This window comes from Lemur catta, chromosome 7, assembly GCF_020740605.2.
Source record: "Lemur catta isolate mLemCat1 chromosome 7, mLemCat1.pri, whole genome shotgun sequence".
Taxonomy (NCBI): Eukaryota; Metazoa; Chordata; class Mammalia; order Primates; family Lemuridae; genus Lemur; species Lemur catta.
The window spans coordinates 101,642,537-101,664,858 of record NC_059134.1 but is presented as its reverse complement, the minus strand read 5'-3'; the positions used below and the strand labels follow the sequence as shown (position 1 = coordinate 101,664,858).

The 22,322-nt window shown below is 57.6% G+C and overlaps 2 protein-coding genes across 3 annotated transcripts in view; one reads left to right on the top strand and one right to left on the bottom strand.

Annotated features, from left to right (window-relative positions):
• Positions 1-19,066, bottom strand: part of MACROD1 (mono-ADP ribosylhydrolase 1) — a 140,519-nt gene extending 121,453 nt beyond the window's left edge. For both annotated transcript variants that reach the window (XM_045556231.1, XM_045556232.1), the window contains exons 1-3: positions 18,611-19,066; positions 8,955-9,056; positions 8,201-8,317 (exon numbers count right to left, since the gene is read on the bottom strand). In XM_045556231.1, the coding sequence (XP_045412187.1) occupies positions 8,201-8,317; positions 8,955-9,056; positions 18,611-18,908 (517 nt within the window). In that variant the 5' untranslated portion in view covers positions 18,909-19,066. The remainder of the gene's footprint in view (positions 1-8,200; positions 8,318-8,954; positions 9,057-18,610) is intronic.
• LOC123642163 lies at positions 18,907-22,322 on the top strand. The gene is made up of 3 exons (XM_045557070.1): positions 18,907-19,442; positions 20,314-20,480; positions 22,256-22,322. Exons 1-2 carry the CDS (start codon positions 18,907-18,909, stop codon positions 20,462-20,464), a joined length of 687 nt encoding a protein of 228 aa, XP_045413026.1. The 3' UTR covers positions 20,465-20,480; positions 22,256-22,322.

Genomic DNA, 22,322 nt, shown 5'->3' with positions numbered 1-22,322 from the left:
GCCTGGTCACGCCACAGCCCTGGGTGGCCCCCACCCCAGCCTGGGCCTGGCCACCACCCCCAGGACAGCTGCACCCTTTCGACAGGTAAATCGAGACGGGGAGGTGGGGACTATGACGGCAACTATGTGAACCTCAGCTGCCACTGGGGCCTCAGGAAGCGTCAGGACAAATAATTTACAAAATAAATAAAGGAGCTCAAAAGGTGAGCTTCTGATACCAAGAAGACCCTGAGCAGAGGGAGGAACAACGGGCTGGCCAAGCCCTGCCGGGGACACTTCAGTCACCCAGCTTCCCTGGAACATCCCCCCTCCCCGACAGAGGGCTGCGTAGACGTGGTCAGCCCTGCCGGCAGTGGCATGAGATGCCCGGCCCGCCTGCCCCAAACCCTCATGGGCAGGAAACCCCAATCCAAAAGACTCTGGCGGTCAGGACGGGCCCATCCCCTCAGCCACGCTGGCTCCAGCAGGTGACTCAGCTCTCCACTGGGAAACCAGGAAGGAGGTGCCCTCAGCCTGCCCAGGGGACAAAGGCACCACGCCCCTGTCCCCGGCCCAACCAAGCTCTGGGTGCCAATCGGGTGTCCTGGTCAGCAGGTCTGAGCAGCCCTCCCGGAGAAACAGCAGCAAGAGCAAGAGCTGGCATTTCGGGCATTTCCTGAGGGTTTACTGTATGCGAGACATTGTGCTGAGCATCTTATACAAATTATCTCCTTTCAAAGTCCCACCTCAAGGGGGTGGGTCCTAGTGCACTCTTCTCCCTGTTTTACAGGCAAGAAAACAGGCTCAGACAGGTTACGTGACTTGCCCAAGGTCACGCAGCTGGTCCGCAGTGGAGCTGGGACTCATACCCAGGACTCCAACTCCCAACTGCAAGGTGTCCTGCCATGGAGACTCCAGAGCACATGGGGCTGTGGGGAGGTGAGGAGACGGGGTCTGGATCCTCTGATTCTCTGTTAGGTCATGCTGTGTCCTACGGCAGCAGTCCCTAACGGTTTTGGCACCAGGGACCAGTTTCACGGAAGACAATTTTTCCACGGAATGGGGCGGGGGGATGGTGAGCGATGGGGAGCGGCTGTAAAGACAGATGAAGCTTTGCTCGCTCATCCGCCGCTCACCTCCCGCTGTGCAGCCCGGTTCCTAACAAGCCACGGACTGGTACCAGTCTGCAGCCCAGGATGGGGACCACAGTCCTAGAGGCCACCCCCAGCTGGCATCAGGCCAGACCAAGACTTGCCCAAGAAGCCCAAGGGCGGGGGTCTGCAGTGTGTTTAACCCACCCCAGGGGTCTGGAGAGAAGGCTCAATTTCACACACCGCAGACATCGTCGTCTGCACAGAGCTGGGTGTTGAGAGGAGGGAAAGGGGACCCCAGTCCCTGGAGATGGGGTGCCATGGCTGCCACATGCTGCTGGGGCCAGATCCCTTTCCTCCTGGGGACACAGAGTGCCCATCCATTAAACGGGCAGGCAAGCCATGGCCTCCCGGGGAGTCCTGAAGCCAGCTCGCAGCCCTCTGCCAAGGCACTGGCGGCTCATCCAGGAGAGCAAGCCAAGGGCTGCAGATCCAGCCCTTTTCATGCTTGGCCAATTTAATGGTCCCCATTAATTTCAAAGCACACACATTCCCACAGGCTCCGGCCTCCTCAGCTCAGTGCTTGGGTAGCCAGCACATCGGGGACACGGGCAGGCACACAGGTGCGGGTGCTGAGGTCTCAAGGACAGGAGCAGCTGGACAGGACATGCTTGGGCCACTCAGCACAGGCTGGCAGGCAGGGTGGCCACTCCACGGGTGGGCAGCAGACCCCTGATAGAGGTTGTCTAAGCATGGGTCTGTTGTGTCAGGGAGAAGAGGGCCAAGGAGCGAGGGCCGGAGCCAGGAGTTAAGGGGCCTGAGTGTGAAGCCCTGCTTTGCCCCTTTCCTGCTGTGTGACCCTGAGCAGGTCACAGCCCTCTCTGGCCTTAGAATACTCTCCTGTCTTTCTCCACAGGGCTGTAAATGCCTTGAGGGCAGGCACTGGGTCACACTGAGCTCACCAGAGCCTGGAAAAGAGCCAGGACCCTCATGAGGACCCCATAAATGTCACCACTGTCCTCATCTGTAAAATGAATCTGCCCCCCAGCCCAGAGAGTGGGATAGGGGACTGGGCTGGGGAAGGCAGAGGGGATGGGGGGGTCACTAGTTCACGCAGTCCCTCCCACTGTCAGACCAACTCTCAAGGGCATGTGCTCACTCATTCATTCAACAAACATCTATTGAAACCCAGGACAAAGGGTTATTGGGTCCACAGTCTACCCTCCCATTCCCTGTGGAAATGACGGGAAGGCTCTGGCTAATCAACAGGAGACTTGGCAGAAGACCTTGGGGCGGAAGGACCTTCCAGGGTCCTTCCAGAGTCACGCCCACCGGCCACTGTGCGGTTCACTGGACCAGGCCTACAAGCCCACGAGGGAATCTCAATAATTCAGGAGGGATCCATCATTTATGAATTTATGTAACCACTGCTCGACCTTGTGGAGATGAGCCGCCTCCTCTTGCAGTGGTGGAAACTAGGTCCTGGCAGTGTCTCGGTGTCCTGGGCTTTGTGACATGGGGAGGGGGCTGCCTGGACCCCACGACAGATGACAACATACCCACTCTGGGAACCCAGAAAAAAGGGAACAGAGAGGAGGTATTCCCACTCACCCTCACACACACACACACACACACTCGCCTGGGGGCTCTGCAGTCCGGCAACCTCCCATCCCAGCCCTACGACCATTCAGCTGTGTGACCTTAAGCAAATTGCTTCACGTCGCTGAGTTTCAGCTCCGCATTGGCACGGTGAGGCTGATATAATAAGACAGGAGAGGCCGTGACAGGAGAGGCAGCACGGCGTAGGAACACAGCCTATGCCTGGAGGGACCCCCGAGTTCTGAGCATCCCTATTTCTACCATCTTGCGCTTCCTGCCCCCACCCATTCTCCACCCAGGAGCCTGAGACCAAGACTCCCAATTCAGGACCAGCGTGCTCATTCTAAACCCCTCAGAGCCTCCCCACACTGTCCCACCCCCCTCACCCTTTCCTGCCAGAGCTCTCCCTCTCTCCCCCTACCCTTGCCCAACTTCTGATTCAGAGCCCCCAACACGAGCACTCCCCCTCCAGGCAGCCTTCCTGACTGCCTCCCACCCCTGCAGTCTGGGCTCTCATGCCTCATACACTTGGTTTCCTTTTCTGTTCACTCGTCTCATCCCTCTTTTGGAATTAGAGATTGTGTCTTTTGTAGCCCAGGCCCACCCCAATGCCTGGTACACTGTAGGTCTACCACATATATCTGCCGAATGAACAGAAGGCCGTGAGTTTGAATTCTGCCTCAGTCCCTGGCAGAGGCAGGTCACGTTCTCTCTCTTTTGCTGAGCCTCAATGTGACCACTTAAAATGGGGTGATAGTCCTGCCTGCCTCTCGGGGATTCTGAGACAATCATGCATGAGAGTGACACGGAGGAAGTGGCTGTCCTCACCCACGCTAGGCTTCCCCTGAGGAGGGAGGACAAGATGGTCCCTGTCCTTGCTGCTAACAGGTCCCGTCCGAAAAGTCCTGCTGCTCCGCCGGCCCTGCGCCCGCAGCCCAGCCGCACCAGGCTGCCGCCCCTGCCCACTGCAGAGAGGTTTCTGCTGCCCGGGGCCGGCAAGCCTCAGCAAACACATTTAAACCTGAAGTGACAGATAAAGCGATTTACGGCGACAGTTTAGCGTCAGATCACTTCCCACAAGGCAGTCCGCGTCCCTCCGGGCCCCCCTGCTTGGTAGTCCATCAAGGCGGTCTCTAAATCAATGACTCCGAGCGGACGCCTGGGGACAGCAGCTGGGCGCAGGGGCGGGTGGCCGCTCAGGTGGCCGCCTGGGGCCCAGCCACTGCCAGCCAGGCCAGGCTCCGCGGGGCCCTCCAGGGAGCAGAACGGACCGTGCAGGGGCTGCCGGTGCTCGCAAGGAGGGCGGTGATAAGCGACGGGCAGATTTTCACAAATCAAAGCCCCAAGACTCAAGGAAACAGAGTGCCAACCACTTCATGCCTTATTTTAAATAAATAAGCGGCTTAAAAATCTCCCTGCGAGGCCAGCTTGTCGCTGTGAAACATGGCGTCCCACCCGCTCCCCGCCCCACGCCCGGCTCCTCAAAGGCCTCCCCGACCCGCTTGCCTCCCGCCACCTCCTTGCAGAATTAATTGGTCCCTGCGGCGTCGCATGGCACTTTGTTCAGACCTCGCTCCCAGTGCTTTGTCACATTATATTCTACTTAGTTGCTATCGTCCTGACTTCCAATAATAATTTACTGGGGGCTCTTTACTCGCCAGGTCCTGGACCAACCTAAACTCATGTCGTCCTCACACCACCCCTGGGGTGAGGCTGACGGTGATGCCATTTAAATGGAGCCCACAGCACAGCCAGCGGGGACACTGGGACACCCACCCGCTCCGGGTCCTCCCGTGCTGCCCTGGGATTGCTTTGAAGTGAAAGGTTCCGTCTGTCTCTGCACAAAGCATGCCATTCATCTTGGCTCCATCCCTGAAGGCCAAAGCTGGGCGGCCGGGCCCCTGGGCCGGCCAAGAATGGGGGTCTTTCTTTGTGCCCGGACATTTCCTGCCTAGGACAAGGGGCCCAGAGGCACAGGCCTGGTGAACTAGAAAACTCAAGGGCATGGAGGTGGCCCAGTCAAGGTCACACCCCTGTGGCCAAGAGAAGACACAAGCACTCTGGAGAGACCCCTGGACCGGAGCTCTCCCCAGGCACAGCCTGGGGGTCACAGGCCAAGCTGGAGAGGCAGGCACTGCCCCTAAGAACCTCCTACCCCAGTACGGGGGCCTGCAGGGGCTCCCTGCCTTACCCCGCCAGCACGGCAGCCCGATTTAATTAAGATGGATGCGGCATGCCCTATGGGCAGGAGCGAGGCCGGCACAGATGGCAGAAGCCCGAGACTCTCCCGGGCGCTGCCCGAGCAAGTGGCCTCAGCCAGCAGCCCGCGGGGACGGAGCCAGGAGGGCCTGGGAGGCCAGCACTGTGCCTGGGGCGGTTGTGGGGGTTTGTCCTGCCCCTGTGACCTCAAGCGCTGCCCCCACCTCACTCCCGCTACATGCCACACAACACGCATCACACACAACCCCCACATCACACAGGAGGAGCACGGAGGCCGGGGGGCCTGACCCCTTTCCCTCTCAGGCCCTTCCCAGGCCCCCACCTCCTTCCCCTCCCCGGTCCCAGCAGCTGGACCTGCACCCAGGAGGCGACGGCCCCTCCCCATCTGGCAGCAGGGACAAAGAGACCCCCCCACAAAATCTAGAAGCTCCGCAGCCAGCCCTTGGGCCCCCAGCCCAGTCCCACCTCAAGGCTCTCCACGGGCCACCAACACCCGTGAGGTGAAAACTGCCCCTGGCTTCAAAAATATAAATTTAAAAACTCCCACCCCGAGATAATTGCTCTCTCCTTTTGCCTATTGTGGCGGCTCCACGGTCGGCGCTGAGAAGCAATTATTCACGGCTAATGATTATAATCAAGTCAAATAGAATTTAATGGACACGTATTCTCTTCCTGCTTGAAACTTTACATATGAATTAAGCACATATGGGTTTCACGAGGCACAGACGCAGATTTATGCAGCCCCGAAAAGCCCCGCGTTGCCGACGACTTTTATTCCGCTAATAAACAGGCTGATTTATGGGCTCCCCCGAACTGCGATCTCTGCTGCCCCCTGGTGGGTGGCCGGGCCGGGGTGGGAGCCAAGGCCGCTGAGGACTCCCAGGCCTGACCCCGGCAACGGCCAACCTTGAGTACTGGGGCCTGGCAAAGGCCTGGGGGCCTGGAGGGGACACAGGCTGTGTGTGGGAACCTCGTGTCCAGGGCCTGCCTCAACCATTCCCTACGGTTCCAGGCTGGTTCTGGGTCCTCCTGGCTGTGAGATTCTTTCTAGAAAAAAAAAGGAGATCCTAGGAAAACACTCGAAAAGGTGTTGGGTAAACTGAGGCAAGCAGGGAAAGGCGAAAGCTGATCACCTGCAGGAAGTGCCATGTCTCTTGGCATCTGTGGGACAGGGTTGATGCTCACAATGACGCTGATGGCAGCAGTTCTAGCACCAGCGCCAGCGGCAGGTGCCGAGCTTTGGCTCATGCCAGGCGCTGAGAGTGAGCTTCACTCTCACTTCCTGGGCCTTGGGTTCTAAGGCCCCCAACAACCCGACCAGTGGGTGTTCATCATCCCCACTGTGCAGAGGAGGAAACAGAGGCCCAGGCAAGTACAAGGAGGGCATCCCCAGAGAAACTTGGCAAACGCTGCCCAGCCCCGGTGCGGTCAAACGAATCAAGCGCTAAAGTGCTTCTCAGAGTGTGAGGAGCTCACAGAGCCGCTGCATTCAAAGTCTGGCAAGTCACAGGGGCACTTAGGAAGAGCCATTAATCATGCCTGCAGCCCAGAGTGCAGCTTCCAGAGCCCCCGCCCCTCTCCATCTGCATCCCGCCGACACCCCACCTGGGTCCCTGCACCTCCCTCCTGGCCCATATTGCAGCCAGCCACCAAGCCGGGCTGGAAGCTGCTCATAAGATGCCCCACTTCCCTCTGGCCACTCTGCGGCTCAGCAAGAAGATGCCACCTGGGCGCCGCCTGGGTGTTTGCCAGTGACTGGCAGGGCCGGGGCACCCAGGCAGGGCAGCCCCACGGGCATGCACGACTGCTCCCTCAGCCACGGCCCCAGGGCTCCGTCCTTCCGCTCCAGGCCAGCTCCTCCTGGGCACAGGCAGAACACTCTTCTCCCCTGGGCCACTGTGATGTCTGCCAACCCAGACGCGGCTTGTCTTAGCCCTGTGTCTCCCCAGATGGGCCTGCAGACCTCACTGCCACCCACCCAGCCTAGTGGCCTAAGAGAAACATACCAGAACCACCCGCAGAAACCCAAAGGTGACCCAAACTCCCTCTGCCTCCCCTCAGCCAGCCCCTCCAATTGGGAACTGCTGCCTGCGTGTAACGTGTCACCTGTGCACCTGAGACAGGCAACATCGGGGGAAGCACACCGCTGTGTGACTGTCCAGTTTTGCAAACACTGCTGGGAGATGCATACAGCAATGTTGCTGCAGGAAACACAATTCAGGCCACAAACAAGCAGGCCCAGGACAGGCTGAGCGGCCACCTCTCTCCAGATCCTGACAGCCCAGTCACTTAATGGATCAACGGAAACGCTGACAGCATTGGCACCGCCACGTCCCGGAGTCACTGCAGCGCCAGCGTCAGACACAATCACTGCAAGCCCAAAGGGGAGATGGAGGAGACTCGAGAAGCTCCTGGGGGTGCCCTGGGCCCGCACCGTTTGCGGGATGCTAGCACGGTGGGGTTTTCCCTGTGGGCCGGAGCCCAAAACAAGAGGGTCTACCCCCTGTGCTTTTGGGGTCTAAGAAAAAGGCCCCCCTTCCTCTGATCGTTGGTGCAGACGCCTGGGGAGCAAACGATCAAATAGGCAGACAAGGGCTGGGACTCAGCAGTGACCTCATTCCATAAACCACCTGCGGGACTTAACTGGCCCTTGGCACTGACTCCCAAGCACTTCAAAGTCCTCTCCCGAGTCTTCTGACCTCCGCCAGACAACCACTGTACAGGAGGAGAGGCAGCCCCCTTCCTGCCTCCCCCGAAGCAGCAGCCGACTGACTCCCATACTCATCACAAGAAACTGCCAAGCCAGCAAGAGGCGCGCACAGGAAGCTGAGCAGCTCCCATTTCCAGGCGCTGGAGAGCTGCCGGGGGCTGCAGGGGACCTCTGTGCCCCACCCTCGCCTCAGCAATCTCCCTCACCTGCTCAGGTTTGAAGGGGAGCCGGGCCCGGGTAGGCAGAAAGCAGAGGAAAGACAGCAGTGGCCAGGGGTGTCTGCAGCCCCCAAGGGGGGACCACCCCATTCTGGCTTCCGCCTTCCTGGCAGGGCAGCCCGGCACAGTTCCAGCTGTGCTCTCCCCCTTCCCCAGCCGCTAATGGGTCTCAGAGCTGCAAGGCGGAGAGAGGCGCCCCCGACACAGCGGGTCAGGGTTTCAAGGGAAGAGGAGCCTGAGTGGCCGACGCGCTAGGCTCCCGTGGCGCCAGCAGGCTATCCTTGCCCGGCAACCCGAGCCTTGCTGGAGCCAGGTGGCGTCCACCCAGGCCTGGCACAGCAGCCCAGAGCCACCCAGGTCTCTGGCTCAGGCCAGCCACTCACCAGCGTTGACAATGGCATCCACCTCCAGCTTAGTGATGTCGCCACGGAACAGGGAGATCTTCTCGTTGAGGTGCTTGTCCTTCTTGTACTTGGGCTCCTCGACCTTCACGGCCACCCCTGGAACAAGCAGGGACCCAGGGTGTCACAGAGAGGCTCCCCACGGCAGAGTGATCCAGCCAATGCCCAGGGGCCAGGCCCTTCCCCATCAACCTCCCTCCACCTCCACAGGCAGCCTGCAGCATGACAACTGCTGATCCCAATAAGGAGAGCCCACACTGAGTAAGCACCTACTGTGTGCCAACACCACACATCATATCCTTGAATCTTCCCGACGATGCTATGAGCAGGTATAGTACGAATGTCATCCATCCCCATTTCACAGATGTGGAAACTGAGGCCTAGGCAGGTAAGTGATTTGCCCAGGGCTGCAGGTTACCAGCCTGCCATCGGCAGGGCCGGGGAGCTCACCGGCATGCTTCGCTGTAAGCAAGCGCCCCACAGCGTCAACCCCCAGCTCCTAACCACCAGTGATCATGGGCAGGTGGCTTCGCTGGCCTAGGGCTCATTTCCTCACAGTATAATAGGGATAAAAATCGAACTTGCCTTGGGCTATGTTAATAATTAAATGAGGTGACACATGCAGTGCCCGCACACAGCAGGCGCTCAATAACGCCACTGGATTCTTCTCCTCCCAGGCGCCAGGTCTGAAGGGGCCGCCCCCAGGCAGCCAGGCGGCTTCCCCAGCAGGGCCTACCTTTTGCCGTCTCCTTCCACGTGGGGATCTTCTTCAGCCTGACAAAGTCCTTGCAGAAGTAATGTTCCTCCCGCTGCTTGTCACTCAGGCCCTTCAGAAAAGCTGCGGAGGCAGGTGGGGCGGGCAGGAAGGACAGTCAGGCCCGGCAGCGATGGGAGAGGTGGGGCCCTCCCGCCCCCAGGAATCCCCTCCTCATGGGCCTCTTGCCCCGTCCAAGGCTGCAAACCAGCCCGCCGCCATCCTTCCACGGCACCCGGGGGAGTGTGCTGGGGCACGCGTCCTCAGTGTAGAGCCTGAGACGCCCCTAGAACACCTCGCCTCTCTCTTTGTTCAGGAGGGGAAACTGAGGCCCAGGGAGGCTGAGGGACTCACGCATGCACTGCAGACCTGGGTTCAGAATTCGGCCCTGCCACTTCCTAGCTGTGTCCACATCTCTCTGGGTCCCTCACTTCTTCGGGTATAGCATGAGATGAAGACGCCCCTTGCAGAGTAATTCCAAGCTTACTCCCACATGCTAAGGCCGGGCAGGTCAGCCACGCCCGGTCAATCGCCCATCAGTGTGGTACCTTATGAATCGGTCACACCATCACTGCCATTATCTGTGGGCAGTGGGTGACTGCCCTCAAAGTGCTGCAGAACCAAGCGGATCTGGTGCCTGTCCTCAACACCCCCAGCAGTGGCTGAGAGCTCCCACAGACAGACACCTGGCCAGGGGGACCACAGGAGTGGCTGGAATTGTCCCCATTTTACAGATGGGGAAATATGGGCTCGGGGAGGTTGGGAGGCTGCAGGGGTCACACAGTGGGGAAGTGGGCAGTCAGCACCCCACCTGCCACAGACGCTGGGCCTGCCCCTGGGGTCCGGCCCCCGCTTTGGGGCCACACCAGGCAGAGAAGCCTGGAGCCCCCTCTCAGAGGTTCCCACCCCAGCAGCTGCAGCCCAGGCTTGAGGCTCGTGGCCGCCCCCTGCCGGCCCGCGGCCACCTGCGCACCCAGGTCTCGGGCTGGTCTTGTCCCCTGGACCACACACTCCCCAGAGGGAGCAGCCCCACTGACCGCTGCGGGCGGGGAACAAGCAGCAAAGGCCACAACCTAGGAACTCAAAAAGTGTCCAGAAATACGTAGAGGTGGGAGACCAACGAGAGGAGGCGGTGAGAGAGAAGCTTCCACGGAAACGGCTGAGGGGCAGGTACTCCAGAGACAGATCCCCCCAGTGCCCTTTTCCCTGCCAAAGTCACTTAGTCCAAGCCTTAGTCTCCTCATCTGCCCACTCGTGGCACCGGTGATCGTACCCCGAGGACATAACTCACAGAAGGGCCCAGTTCAGAGTCCATGCTCAGCACTAAGGTGAGACCATTATAAGAGGCTAGGAACACCCTCGGGTGGCGTCAACTGTGGCTCAAGCCAGAGCCACATTGTCTGGTAGCCACTTCCCACCCCTTCCACAAACATTTACTGGTCCGGCATTCAGTGCTGGGATGAGCAGGCCGAGGGCCCCACTCAAAGGCTCCTTTCTTCGTGTGGGGCGGGCGCCTCTGAGCCTCGCTGTCGTCTTCTGTAAAAGGAGCGTGTGCAAGCCACCTCCTGCGTTAAACAGGAAGTGGACGGGGCTCAGCGCAGCGGCAAAGGGCTCAGCCGCCTGCAGAGGGTACCACTACGGGGGGCAGAGAACAGGCTGTGCAGGGAGCCGGCTGGACCCAGGCTCTGCCTCTCATGGGCAGCTTGAACGCGGATCAGTCAGCTAATAAATATGTACTGAGCACCTACCGGCACCAAGCTTGTGGCGGGGAAAGGCAAGGTTGGGTCCTGGGGCCTGACCAAGAAGAGGGGAGGCCAAGAAAGCTTCTGAGAGAAGGACGTGACCCCAATTTCTCGGTTCTGTCCCGGGGGCTACAAATCCCTGGAGGAAATCCCGACAGCAAGCAGAAGGCGGTCTCCCCCATGGGAGCCCCATCTGCACAGTCGCTCCAGCTGCTGCTCTGGAAGTGGCCTCTCCCTTCTTCCCTCTCCCCAACCTCCCCCATTCCAGCTGCACAGAGGAACTGCAGCCATCTGTGTCACCTCCTCCCCCACCAGGTTGGGCACCCCCACTACCACCTGCCATCACCGCCCCCTCAGGTCCCTGGGCATGAAGGTCTTTCCTGCGGCCAAGGCCACTGCCCGGCCCACCTTGCAGAGGGCTTGCTGCTGCAGGTCCCCTGCCCCAGGCCGTCCTGTCTGCCTTCAAACTACCTCTCACGTCCTAATTCCCTCTCTCGACCCCACATTCCATGCCCCTCATTTCTTTGACCCCTCCTTTGCTGTCTACACTCCAGTCTCCACTGCCTCCCTCCTGTGCCCCCCTCAGCCCACCCAGTCTGGCCCCTGGCCCTTACCAAGATCAAGGCCAAGGTCACCACACCCACCATACCTGATGCATGGCCCCTCCTGTCCTCTCTGTGACAAGAGGTCCCCTTGCTGACTGGCCTCTTCCTTCAACCTACACCTCCCCTAGGCCCAGCCCCTCCTGTCCCTGCTGAGCCTCCGCCCACAGCCCTGCCTACTCTCCTCCCTCAAAGCCTGCCCATCACTCCTTCCCCCAGACGTGGTTTTTTCACCCCTCATTTTTCCCAGGGCTCCTTCCCTTACCTTCCTCTTCCTCTCCATGTCCCACCCCAGTGTTGGATTTATTACCATGACACCCCAGAAACCAAGCTTCCCTCATGGCTTCCTGGGCCCCTCTGGAGGCTCCCAACTCCCAGCTGACTCCCCGTGTCCACCTCACCCCCATCTGCCCCTCCAGTGACAGCCCAAGCATCCCAGGAATGTAAATCACACGCTGTCCCTCCTGTTTAAGACTCAATTCAAACTCCAAGTCCTTACTAGGGCCTACAGATCTGACCGTGTAACAGCTGCCTGCCTCTCTCTGGCTAACTCCCTAACCTCTGTCTGCACTATCTTCCACACTGCACCCCCTCCATGCCCGCTGGGCCACTCACCTTTCAGTTCCCCAAACAGCCAGGCTGCTTCCTGCCTCAGGGCCTTTGTACGTGCTTAGCCCCCACCACTCTTTCCTCCTCTGCACCCAGAGTAGCCTCCTCCCCACCGCCATGCTTCCTGCAGGGACACATGTAGTTGCCATTGTTTACATTTGTTCCTCTCCCGACCTTGGCCATCTCAACCTGTAAACTCCACACAGGGACCCACAGTGGGGGGTTATCATCACACTGCGTTCCTCCCCCGCACAGCACGTGGCCTCTGTGGCACTCATGGGCGGCTGTGGGATGACTCGAGAAATAAATGAGCTGAGACTGACGGCTGGGGGCGAGTTCACTAAGAGAACAGAGTCTTCCGGGCAGAGGGCACAGAGTGTGCCAAGGCCCTGAGGTACGAGAGAGCATTTGGGTGGAGAAATGAGGGAAAGCCGGAGCAGCTAGGCTGGAGAGCAGAGGGGACAACGCGCCAGCCTTCTGGACCTGTCCCCCACCCGAGGAACGCAGAGATGCTGCGTGGAGCCTGGCCCAGCCCCAGGCGGCTGCGGCTGTGCCTGCGGTTTCATTTCTCTTCTGCTCCAGGTCCCCTAGGTTTGGGCTCGTGACCTCCCGGGATCATGCTCCTGGGCAAGTCACCCTTCCTGAGCCTCAGCTTGCTCATAGGAACAGGCAGCAAGCATTCCCTAGCACCCAGGCTGGCTGTGAGGGCCATCAGCTGTAAAGTGCCACCCGCACACCAGACAGACATACCCCTTCCCGGGAGCAAAATAAGGTCCAAAGAGAACAAAGCAAACACAACACCATTAGGGAGGAGAAACTTCTTTTCCCCAACTTGGGGGCACAGCAGGTAGAGAAGCTTTTTAAATTCTTTGGGTCCCCAGTATTTGTCATCGTGACCAGAGACATCCCGGCTCTGAGGCCTTGGCATGCCTGCGTGTGGGCACTCCCAGCCAGCTGGTCCTGAGGCCAGAAAGCCGAGGCACCTTCCGTGACGAGGACGGACAACTCGGGGCCCGGACTGAGCCCGGGAGCCTCACACAGCGGAGTTTGTCCAGCGGGACAGGCCTGGAGCACCCCACGGAACTAGTCTGGGCGCCCAGGGACACCTCAGCTCCCTAGCAGACATCATCTGGCAGATGCCACCACCTCGTTTTAGAGAGGAGGCAGAGCAACCTGCCCCTGGTCACACGCAAGTGAAAGGGATCAGCAGTGGGACCCAACCCCGGCCTCACTCCTGCACTGTCCCCCGAGTAACATGGCCTGGTCTGAGCCACCCACAGCCCTCACAGCCCCCCTCTCTGGCTAAGCCCAAAAGACAGCTCTGCTTCCCAGAGACAGCATCCTGGCTCTGCCACCAGCCAGCTGGGCGCCGACCTTGGGGACATCTGTCAGCCTGTCCCTTCCAGTCCTCGGTGCCCAAAAGCACACCTCCAGAACAAGGTTGTGGCCTGGCTCATCCCTGAAGAGCGACACACTGCACTGGTTCCTGATTTATGGGGGAAGAAAAAGCCAACTGTGATTTGCCACCAGCCCCGAGGACCCGGATACCATGTCCATGGCCTCGGCTTCCTCTGCCAGCGAGCGTCCTCGCCCCAGCCCCTCCTCACCCCTGGAAGCAGCAGCAGGGACCTTAAGCTGGGTGTATGTACCCCATGCATTTGTAACATGTCCCACCTCCTTCTCCGAGGACAGATGCAGACTTAAAGCACAAGTGAATTTTATTTTTTTTATAAACGATATAAAACATGCATTTTCATTTTCTTTCATATTTGAAGAAGCGAGAGTATTTCACAGCTCAGTGAGACAGCGTTGTAAAAAGGTGTTCGCAGTAAATTTTGATGGAGAGGCCTGACCCCAGACAAAGCTTCCAGCAGCTCCCAGGCACAAAAGCTGGGCAGGAGGACGCAGGCTCCGCCAGGACCATAAAGTGCAGCAGGCGAACGGGAATTCAATGATGTGTTTTAAGAAGTGTCTTTATGGCACTTTGCAAGACGGTGTTCAGAGAGGTGAGGGCAGGCTGGGCGCCGAGGCGGGGCTCCTCCTTTGGAGAATGCCAGGTGGGCAGGGCTGATGAAGGCTGGCCTCCCAGAACATGGCAGTGCTTAGACTCGGTGGCAGGGGCATTAATCACCTGCGCTCACAGTCCCCCAAGAGCAGGTATTGTCAAAACCCATGGCTCGAACAATGGGGAGAACAAACAGGGCACAAGGCACCTCAGAGCTTCTCTCCTAGGCTTCGCTTCCGTCCACGCTGGGATGTGCCAAGGCTGGGTCCCCAGAAGTCAGGTAGGAGCCCCCCTTGCCCCATTCCCAGGTATGCCTGGAAAATTTGCCAGTTCAGCAGTCAAATCAGACAAATCTCTCACTCTGGATGAAATCCCACAGGGGCTGAACTTAGTCCGTGCCCCTACCCAGATGCATTTGAGGCTGGAGTGCAGGAGCTCTGTCCTAGACCACCAGGGAGAGGAAAGGTGGCTCAGGATGCGCAGGGGTGGGGCTCTGGCATTTCCAACAAGTCTACAAGAGTCCAGTGTCATCGCAGGCAGCATGCAGCAGAGAAAGGAGATAGGCTTTAGGGTGACAAGGGAAGGAGGCCACTGGGACCCTCTTTGGGCCATAGCATATAAAATGGATTCTTTCTTTCTTTTTTCATCTTTTTTTTTTTTTAAGACAGGGTCTCGTTCTGTTCCCTGGTCCAGAGTGCAGTGGTGTCATCATAGCTCACTGCAACCTCTAACTCCTGGGCTCAAGCAATCCTCCTGCCTCAGCCTCCTGAGCTGAAACTACAGGCGCACACCACCACACCCAGCTAATTTTTCAATTTTTTGCAGAGATGTGGTCTCACTATGTTACCCAGTCTGGTCTCAAACTCCTGGGCTCAAGCAATCCTCCTGCCTCAGCCTCCCAAAGTGCTAGGATTACAGGCGTGAGCCACAGCACCTGGCCCAAAATGGTTTCTAGTGTGATTCCAGCACAACCTCCAAACAGGTATCTTGGATCCCATTTTACAGATGAGGAAACTGGGGCTCAGAGAGTGTGGAAGCAGTAGCACTGGAGCTTGCCTGTGTCTGATGACACCAATGTCCCTGCTCTTTTTAGCACAGCTCTGCCCCAGTGTGGGCTGGAACAAGGATGCAGGGCCAGGCACCTCCTGTGGTGACACAGCCCCAGATGTCCCCAAGGGCTTGGCCTTAAGTCCCTCAGGCCCAACTGCCTTTACAGTTTGGCTGTGTCCACAATCTTCTGATGAAAGGGCACCACCCGGGGCACAATAAAGTGCCGTAGGACTGAGGGAATTAAATTAGAGAAGTTAACCCCTGGCCACTGAAGCCAGATTCTACAGAAGTCTCCCCAAAAGACTGAACATCTCCTAGCTGGGAAAGTCCGGCCTGACTGCATTCACTTACCTGGAAGAAGAACAGGTCCCCAAAAATGGGCAGACAGCATGGAGGGAGAGGACAGGAGCGCCCAGGGTGAGGCTGGCCTTGGCTATCTGTCCCAAGGACAAGCTGGGCTGCGGTCTGGGGCCCAGAGCAGGCACTCAACACTGCACAGAGACTGAAATACTGAGCAAATACTGGATGGGCTGACTCCTTCCCAAGCAAGGAAGCTTGCCCATCCTGCCCAGGGCAGTGGGATTAGCTTCCAAAATCATCCAACTAGCCCCCAGATAAGAACACAGGCTCTGGGCAACCCAAAAACTACAATTTGTCTTTCACAGGGAGAGAAGGCCCTGCCCAGGTATGCTTGAGTTTTCAGACCTACTGCCATTATATTTCTCCACCATGAACTACACATCACCCTGCTGACCTATACATCAGTCCCTTGTGAGTTTGGTTACTGTGTGCCAGGCTTCAAGAGAGGATCATCTCAGGCAGACAAGCCTTTGGAGGCCTATCTAGGTATATCCCTGAGAGAAATGAGAACACATCTCCATCAAAGACATGTATAAAAATGTCCAGAGCAGCTTTATTCACAAGAAACCCAAATGCCCACCAGAAGGGTAACAAACTGTGGTACATTCATATGCTAGAATACAAGCAATTTTAAAAAGTAAACTGTTGCCACACCCAATAACATGGACAAATTGCAGAGATAATGAGTAAAAGGAGCCAGACACACTGTATGCTTCTGATTATATGAAGTTCAAGAGGAGACAACATGAGCAGGTAGAAGAGTGATTAGCTCCAGGCAGTACTGTCCCGGAGTGACGGCAGTGTTCTAGCTATTGGTCCGAGTGGCGGCTGCACGGCTGCATACGCTGCACACTCGAGAGCTGAACACCTGAGGCGCTTCCCCACACAGGCTAACTCTGCTCAAAGTGCTATCTGAATGCAACGAACAAAAGTGCAGGGGTCTTCAAGGACCACGGCTCAGACCCCAGGCAGAGGCAGAGTCCAGCCGAAGCAGATCTCCCCTAGTGTGATGATTTTAAAAACACACCTGCAAATTCTGAGATTCTTCCTTTCAAAAGGTGGAGCCTAATTTCCCTCCCCTGGAGGGTGGGCCAAACCCCCTGACTCCATTCTAAGCCCCAAAATAAAGTGGAAGAGGTGGTGTGGGACTTTGAAGACGGTCACGAAAAAGGCACTGTGACTTCTGTCTTGGTCTCCTCATTCTCCCTCCCTTGGATCACATGCTCTGGGGGAAGCCAGCTGCCATGTCATGAGGACACTCAAGCAGCCCTGTGGTGAGGCCACCATGGCAAAGAAATGAGGCCTCTCGCCAACAGCCGTTGCAAAGCCCATCCCACGCCCTGACCAAGCCCTAGACAACGCCATGGGTCACCCTGAGCCAGAACCACCCAACTAAGCTACTCCCAGATGCCTGACCCTCAGAGACTGCGAGATAAGACATAGTTGCTGTTTTAAGCCACTAGGGTTTGGGGTATCCCGTTAGGCAGCAATGGATAACTAAAACATACAAAGCCCTCTGTGTCTCACTCCCGAGGGCTAGCATCTCCTGCCTCGGTGGAGACGGTGGCAGAGCCCACAGAGCGGCCCCACAGCCTGGGCCTGGCCAGCTCTCACTCAGTAACGGGCCTGGAATGCCCTTCTCCAGCTAGATCCTTCTCCTTGGGTCTCAGTTCAGGCCACCTCCTCAGCTCAGACAGCCCCAGCTGCCACAGTTTCTTCATAGCACTGGCATTGCTGGGCAGTGTCTCAGTTGCTTGGGCACGTTCTTTAGTGCTTCCTCCTACTACATCGTAAACTCGGCCTGTCAGACTCATGGCTGAAACCTCAGCACTGCAACGGCACCCGCCACACAGAAAGTGCTCAGTAAAAATCTGCTGAATGAATGGGCAGAGAGGGCGACCCCAGTGAGTGACATCACAGCAGCCTGGGAATCCCCTGCCCCATTAGCTTCATGAGGTCTAGCTGTTCTCAGGGACACCAAGGGAACAGGGGAGCCCTAGAACAGGCGCCTGGGCACTTGTCTCCCTAGCATGCTCTTTCCCACCCTCCTGGGATGCTGGAGTGGGGCGGGGTAAGAGAGAGGGGCTCCCCCTGCCAGGGGTCTCTGCCAGCCACTCCCCACCCCCAGGGTGTGACAGGTTCTCCACTTGCTGCTCACAGGGCAAAGTCGGGTGCTCTCTGCCTGCACTTCTAGATTCTGGTGCAACTCGATTCATGACAGGAGTAAATTATTTTGATTTCTACTGCTGCCCAGAGACAGCCATCTTCACTTTACCGCCGACACCCACCGCTGCCCAGGCTGGCAAGTCGGCCCGAGGCCGCACCCACTCTGCCCTGGCCCAGCCAATGAGCCTCCTTCCCTGCCCTTTCGAAAGGGGATCCAGCCGGGAAGCCTCTGAGGGCCCAGGAGGCAGGCCCTGAAGGGCAGGAGCAGCTGGGCCCCACACAAGGCTATTTGGGGCTCAGCAGGTCAGGTTCCCTCCCTCACGCCCTACCAGGACTCATGCCCCATCTGGCAAGGGGAGGAAGCAGCTTGATTCTTGGGGGGTGTCATCTGTTGTCATGGGTACAACACCCCATCTCTGCCCTGTTCCCCAGCTCCTCTAAGCTCTGTCTCCAGGAATGGGGCAGAGACTGCTCACAAGTGGCAGGAGGCCAGCGATGAGGGCAAAAGGGCACCAGACCACGTGCCCAGGAAGGCTTGGAGTGGGGTAGCGGCGGAACAGGCCTGCCCAGGGAGGCCACTCTGTGGGGCTATCTGACCCCACCAGGTGGGACGCCAGCCCCAGAGCTGTTCCCTCAGCCTGTTCCCAGCCCCTCTGCCCCAAACTCTGCCACTTGAAAACCATGCTATGCAAAGCATGGGGAGTTCAGGATCCTAACCTGGACTCTGCCATAAACTCCCTGAGTGACCTTGGGGAAATCAGCTCCAGCACTGGGCCTCAGTTTCCCTCCTCCACAGTGGAGTAAGGTGGTAGGTCCCAGATGATCTCTGGGGTGCCCTGTGGCCCATTCCAGCGGGATAAGGCCACCTTCCTCACACTGCCCCTGACTGGAAACCTGGAGCTGGTCGAGGGTGAATTGTTTTGTGGGGTTGAGCACACGGGGCTGAGGGGTACTGTGAATGGGAGGTGGGGTCCGTCCCAGGGCAGATGGGGCCTCAACTTGCCCAGGTCTCTCAGGTAGAAGAGGCTGCTCGTGGGGTGCTGCCCAGCCTGGAAGACCTACTTGGGGCCCCTCGCCCCTCGCGCCCCTCGTGCTTACACTTACATTTTGCCTCCTTCCAGTCGGTGGAGGTGCTCAGGTCCACCTTCGCCGCCATGGCCAGGGGGGCCCAGGTGCGCACCCCAGCTCTCCGCCCCACCGCCGCCGCCCCCCAAGCCCCAACTCCCGCTGAGGTCCGCGCGCGGGGGCCGTACGCGCCCAGGGGCACCGGGGGGCCGCACGCACTGCTGCGGGTCCGCGTGGCGCCCGCCGAGTAGCCGGGCCAGGGGCTCGGGGCGACGAGCAGCCGCCCCGCCGCGCGCAGCTGTGCCAGGCGGCCGGACACTCGGCTCTGCAGAGACATGAGCGGGCGGCGCGGGGCGGCTCCCCGCCCACTTGGACTCTATTTACGGTGCTCGGGAGAGTCACTCCCTTATTTACTCCGGGACTGGGTGGCGAGTGCCAGTCCGTGGCGACCTGCTCAGAGCGGGCCGGCGGCGCAGCCAGAAAACCCGGACGCGCCGCTGGGCACCCTGGAACTTGTAGTCCCGGCCACTGGATCGGCCCAAGCACTCGTATACACACGTACGCGCCCCGCCCGGGCTCCCGCCCCTTCTTCCGTGGCCGCCTCCGACTTCCTGGCCCGCGATGCCGCGACTCCCCGCACCGGCTGGAGCCCCGGGCCCTGCACGCGGCTCCGGCCCCCCTCTGCCCCTCCGCTGCGCCGAACTGGGAGAGCCAGACGCGGCTCCCGCGGGGCCGAGTGCTCTGGAGCCGGGGGAAGCCGGGCTTGTCTCCCCTCGGGTCAGCTGGGGGCCGCCTCAGCACCCCATCCCACTCGCGGTCCCCGGGAGCGTCGGGTCGGCCGGCCGAGGGAGGTGACAGGTGTCGCAAACGGGTAAGTCCGGTTTGGCCTCTTCTCCCAGGTGTCTGAGCCGCTGCTTCATAACAGCCCCGGGGGCAAGGCGCGTCTAGAACCGAATCCAGGACAGCAAGGCAAGTGTAGAAATAAATAGTGGGATTTGGAGGCAGAATACTTGGGTTTCAAGTGGCATTCTTGGGTGGAAGAAATAGGGTGATTTTTTTTTCTTCATATTTTCCCTATTTTTTTTACAAAGACCATGAAGACAGATTTTTGAATATGTTTATATTTTTCTATACTATTCATAACATTTGATAAATATAATAATAAATATATTGCAATACTTGGGATTAACGAGCCAGGGGTTCCAGAGAAGGTTCAGTAGTAGCTTTGCTGTGCTGGGATACGCTGGCCCCTGGAGACTCCAGCTTCTTGAACTGTAAACTAGGAAGAAGACAGCACTCAGACATGCCTGGTCCCAAAGCTGCCGCTGTGCCCCGGGCCTGTGGGTCTGAGTGTGGCAGTAACCCTGGAGGACTGTGGGAGGGTCACTGACCTGCTGTGTGGATGCATATAGCTCTGCGAGATGGTGGCGGTGGGATCAGCCCAAGAGAGGATTGGCAGTGAGGTGGGCAGTGATGAGCCCTGGGCGCGAGGGCAAGGGGGAGATAAGAAGCCGGGGACCAGGAAGGACCACCAGCAAGGCCTGCATCCTCTCTAGAGATAGTCAGTGAGACACAGTTCAGGGTGCAGCAGTCAGGCCCAAAGTCACCTCACCAGTTGTGGCTTCTCCAATAACCCAGCTGTGCAAGAAGGGACTTGCCTACCACCACCAGAACAGCGAACATCTGCAAGGCACAGGTACCCTCAGCCTCCATTAACCTCTTATGTCCTCGGCTCCCAACAGCCTCTTGAGGCAGCACGACCCCATGGGACAGATGAGCAGCCGGAACTGGCCCAAGGTTGACCCAGCACATGAGGGCCGGATACCCAACTTTGGTCCGGGCCTGCTTGGTTCCCATATGTGGTCTGGAGAGCAGCTGGGCAGATGTCACTGACTCATGGAATGAACATGTGGGTGACCCTGTATTTCATTTACTTTTGTTGCTGTAATATTGCCACACATTCAGTGGCTTAAATACCACAAATTCGGTATCATAAAGTTCTGTAGGACAGAAGCTGGATGTGGGTGTCACTGGGCTAAAATCAGGGTGTCATCGGGACTGTGTTCCTTTCTCGAAGCTCTAGGGGAGAATCTGTTTTGTTGCCTTTTCCAGCTTCCAGAGGCCTCCCACATTCCTGGGCTCATGGCCCCATCCTCTGTCTTCAGACCCAGCAACGTTGCATCTCACTGTGCATTCTTCCATAGTGGCATTTCCCTCTCGATTTTCAAGAACCCTTGTGATTACACTGGGCTCACCTAGATAGTCCATGATAATCTCCCTATTTAAGGTCAGTTGATTGGCAACCTTAGTTCCCCTTTGCCATGTAATGTAAAATATTTACAGGCTCCCAGAGTAGGATATGGACATCTTTGGAGGGCCATTATTCTGCCCACTACACCCTTCATGGCAAGGTCTAGGGAGGAGGATGGGGGAGAGGCAGGACCCCAGCCAGAGAAAGTCTTGGTGCCCAACCAGGAGGGTACCTTGCACGCAGCCTGAAATCCAAGTTCTGGACGGCCAAGCTGCAGAGGCACCCTGGATGCCCTGGCATCTCCTCCAGCCTAGATGCCCACTGCATACCGGCCCTTCTCTTTCTGCTGGGATCCCGCCCTGTTTTCACATGGTGGTCAGGAAAGCAAAGTTCCCAGCTAATAGCCCTCCATGGTCTGGCCTAATGGAGGCCTGGGTTACATGCACGGGTGGTCCTAGGCAGGGAAGCACAGGATGACTGGGTGAGGGAGAATGTCTTCGCAGAATTTGAGCTTGACCTTTTGGGAAAAGGAAAATTTTGCCAGGTACGGAAGGTGTGTATGTGCCGGGGACGTTCCAGACAGAGAGACCCACAGAAGCAAAGGCGTTGAGGTCTGTGGAGTCTTCCAGTGGGGCTGTAGCATAGGGAGTTGCCAGTTGAGGATTTCTAATGTCTCGGAGAAGGGCTTTTGTGCAGAGAAAAGCTACCTACTGCTGCTTGTGTTTAAATTAATACTGAATTTATTAAACTTATAAATTAAAAAAGAACTAGTTTTTCTTAAATATCCAAGTGCAACTTGTAAATCTAGTTTTCTATTTATAAATCTACTAATTTCTTATAAAAATAAGAACAAGTACTTTCACTTATTCTTTGATTAATATTTAATTAACTCATAAGTTCAACAGATTAAATTCTTCTAAAAATGAATGCCAATTACAAACTTAGGTAATTAAATTCTCTAATAGATTTTAAGCTACATTTTATAGAGCCGAAATAGCTGATCCTCTCAAACACTTCAAATTCCCAATGAAAAAGACTTACCTAACAGGCATATTTTTTCCTAATCACTTAAGCAACTCTTGTATACTAATAGATTAAATTTATAAATGTGGTAAATCAGTTCTCTTAAATATTCAAATGCCATTTCTGAACTTAGGCCTCCTTAGACTGTGCAGTTACCTATTGCTTTATAATAAGCCACTGAAAATTTACTGGCTTAAAACGACAGCGACTCTAAGTCAACAGTTTGGGCTGGGTTGAGCGGGTCGGTTCATCCACTGGTCTCCCCTGGGTCACTCCTGCACCTGCAGCTGCAGTCGTCTGACAACCCAACTGGGCTGGGGGGTCCAAGATGGCCCCACGCACATGAGTGGCATTTGGTGCTGGCTGTCAGCTGAGGCCCCTGCTCCACGTGGTTGTCTCTTGCTTTTCAGGGTTGCAAAGCCACCCAGAGGAGCAGATGCACCATCTCAGCAGGGCTGAAGTTGCAGTGACATTCAG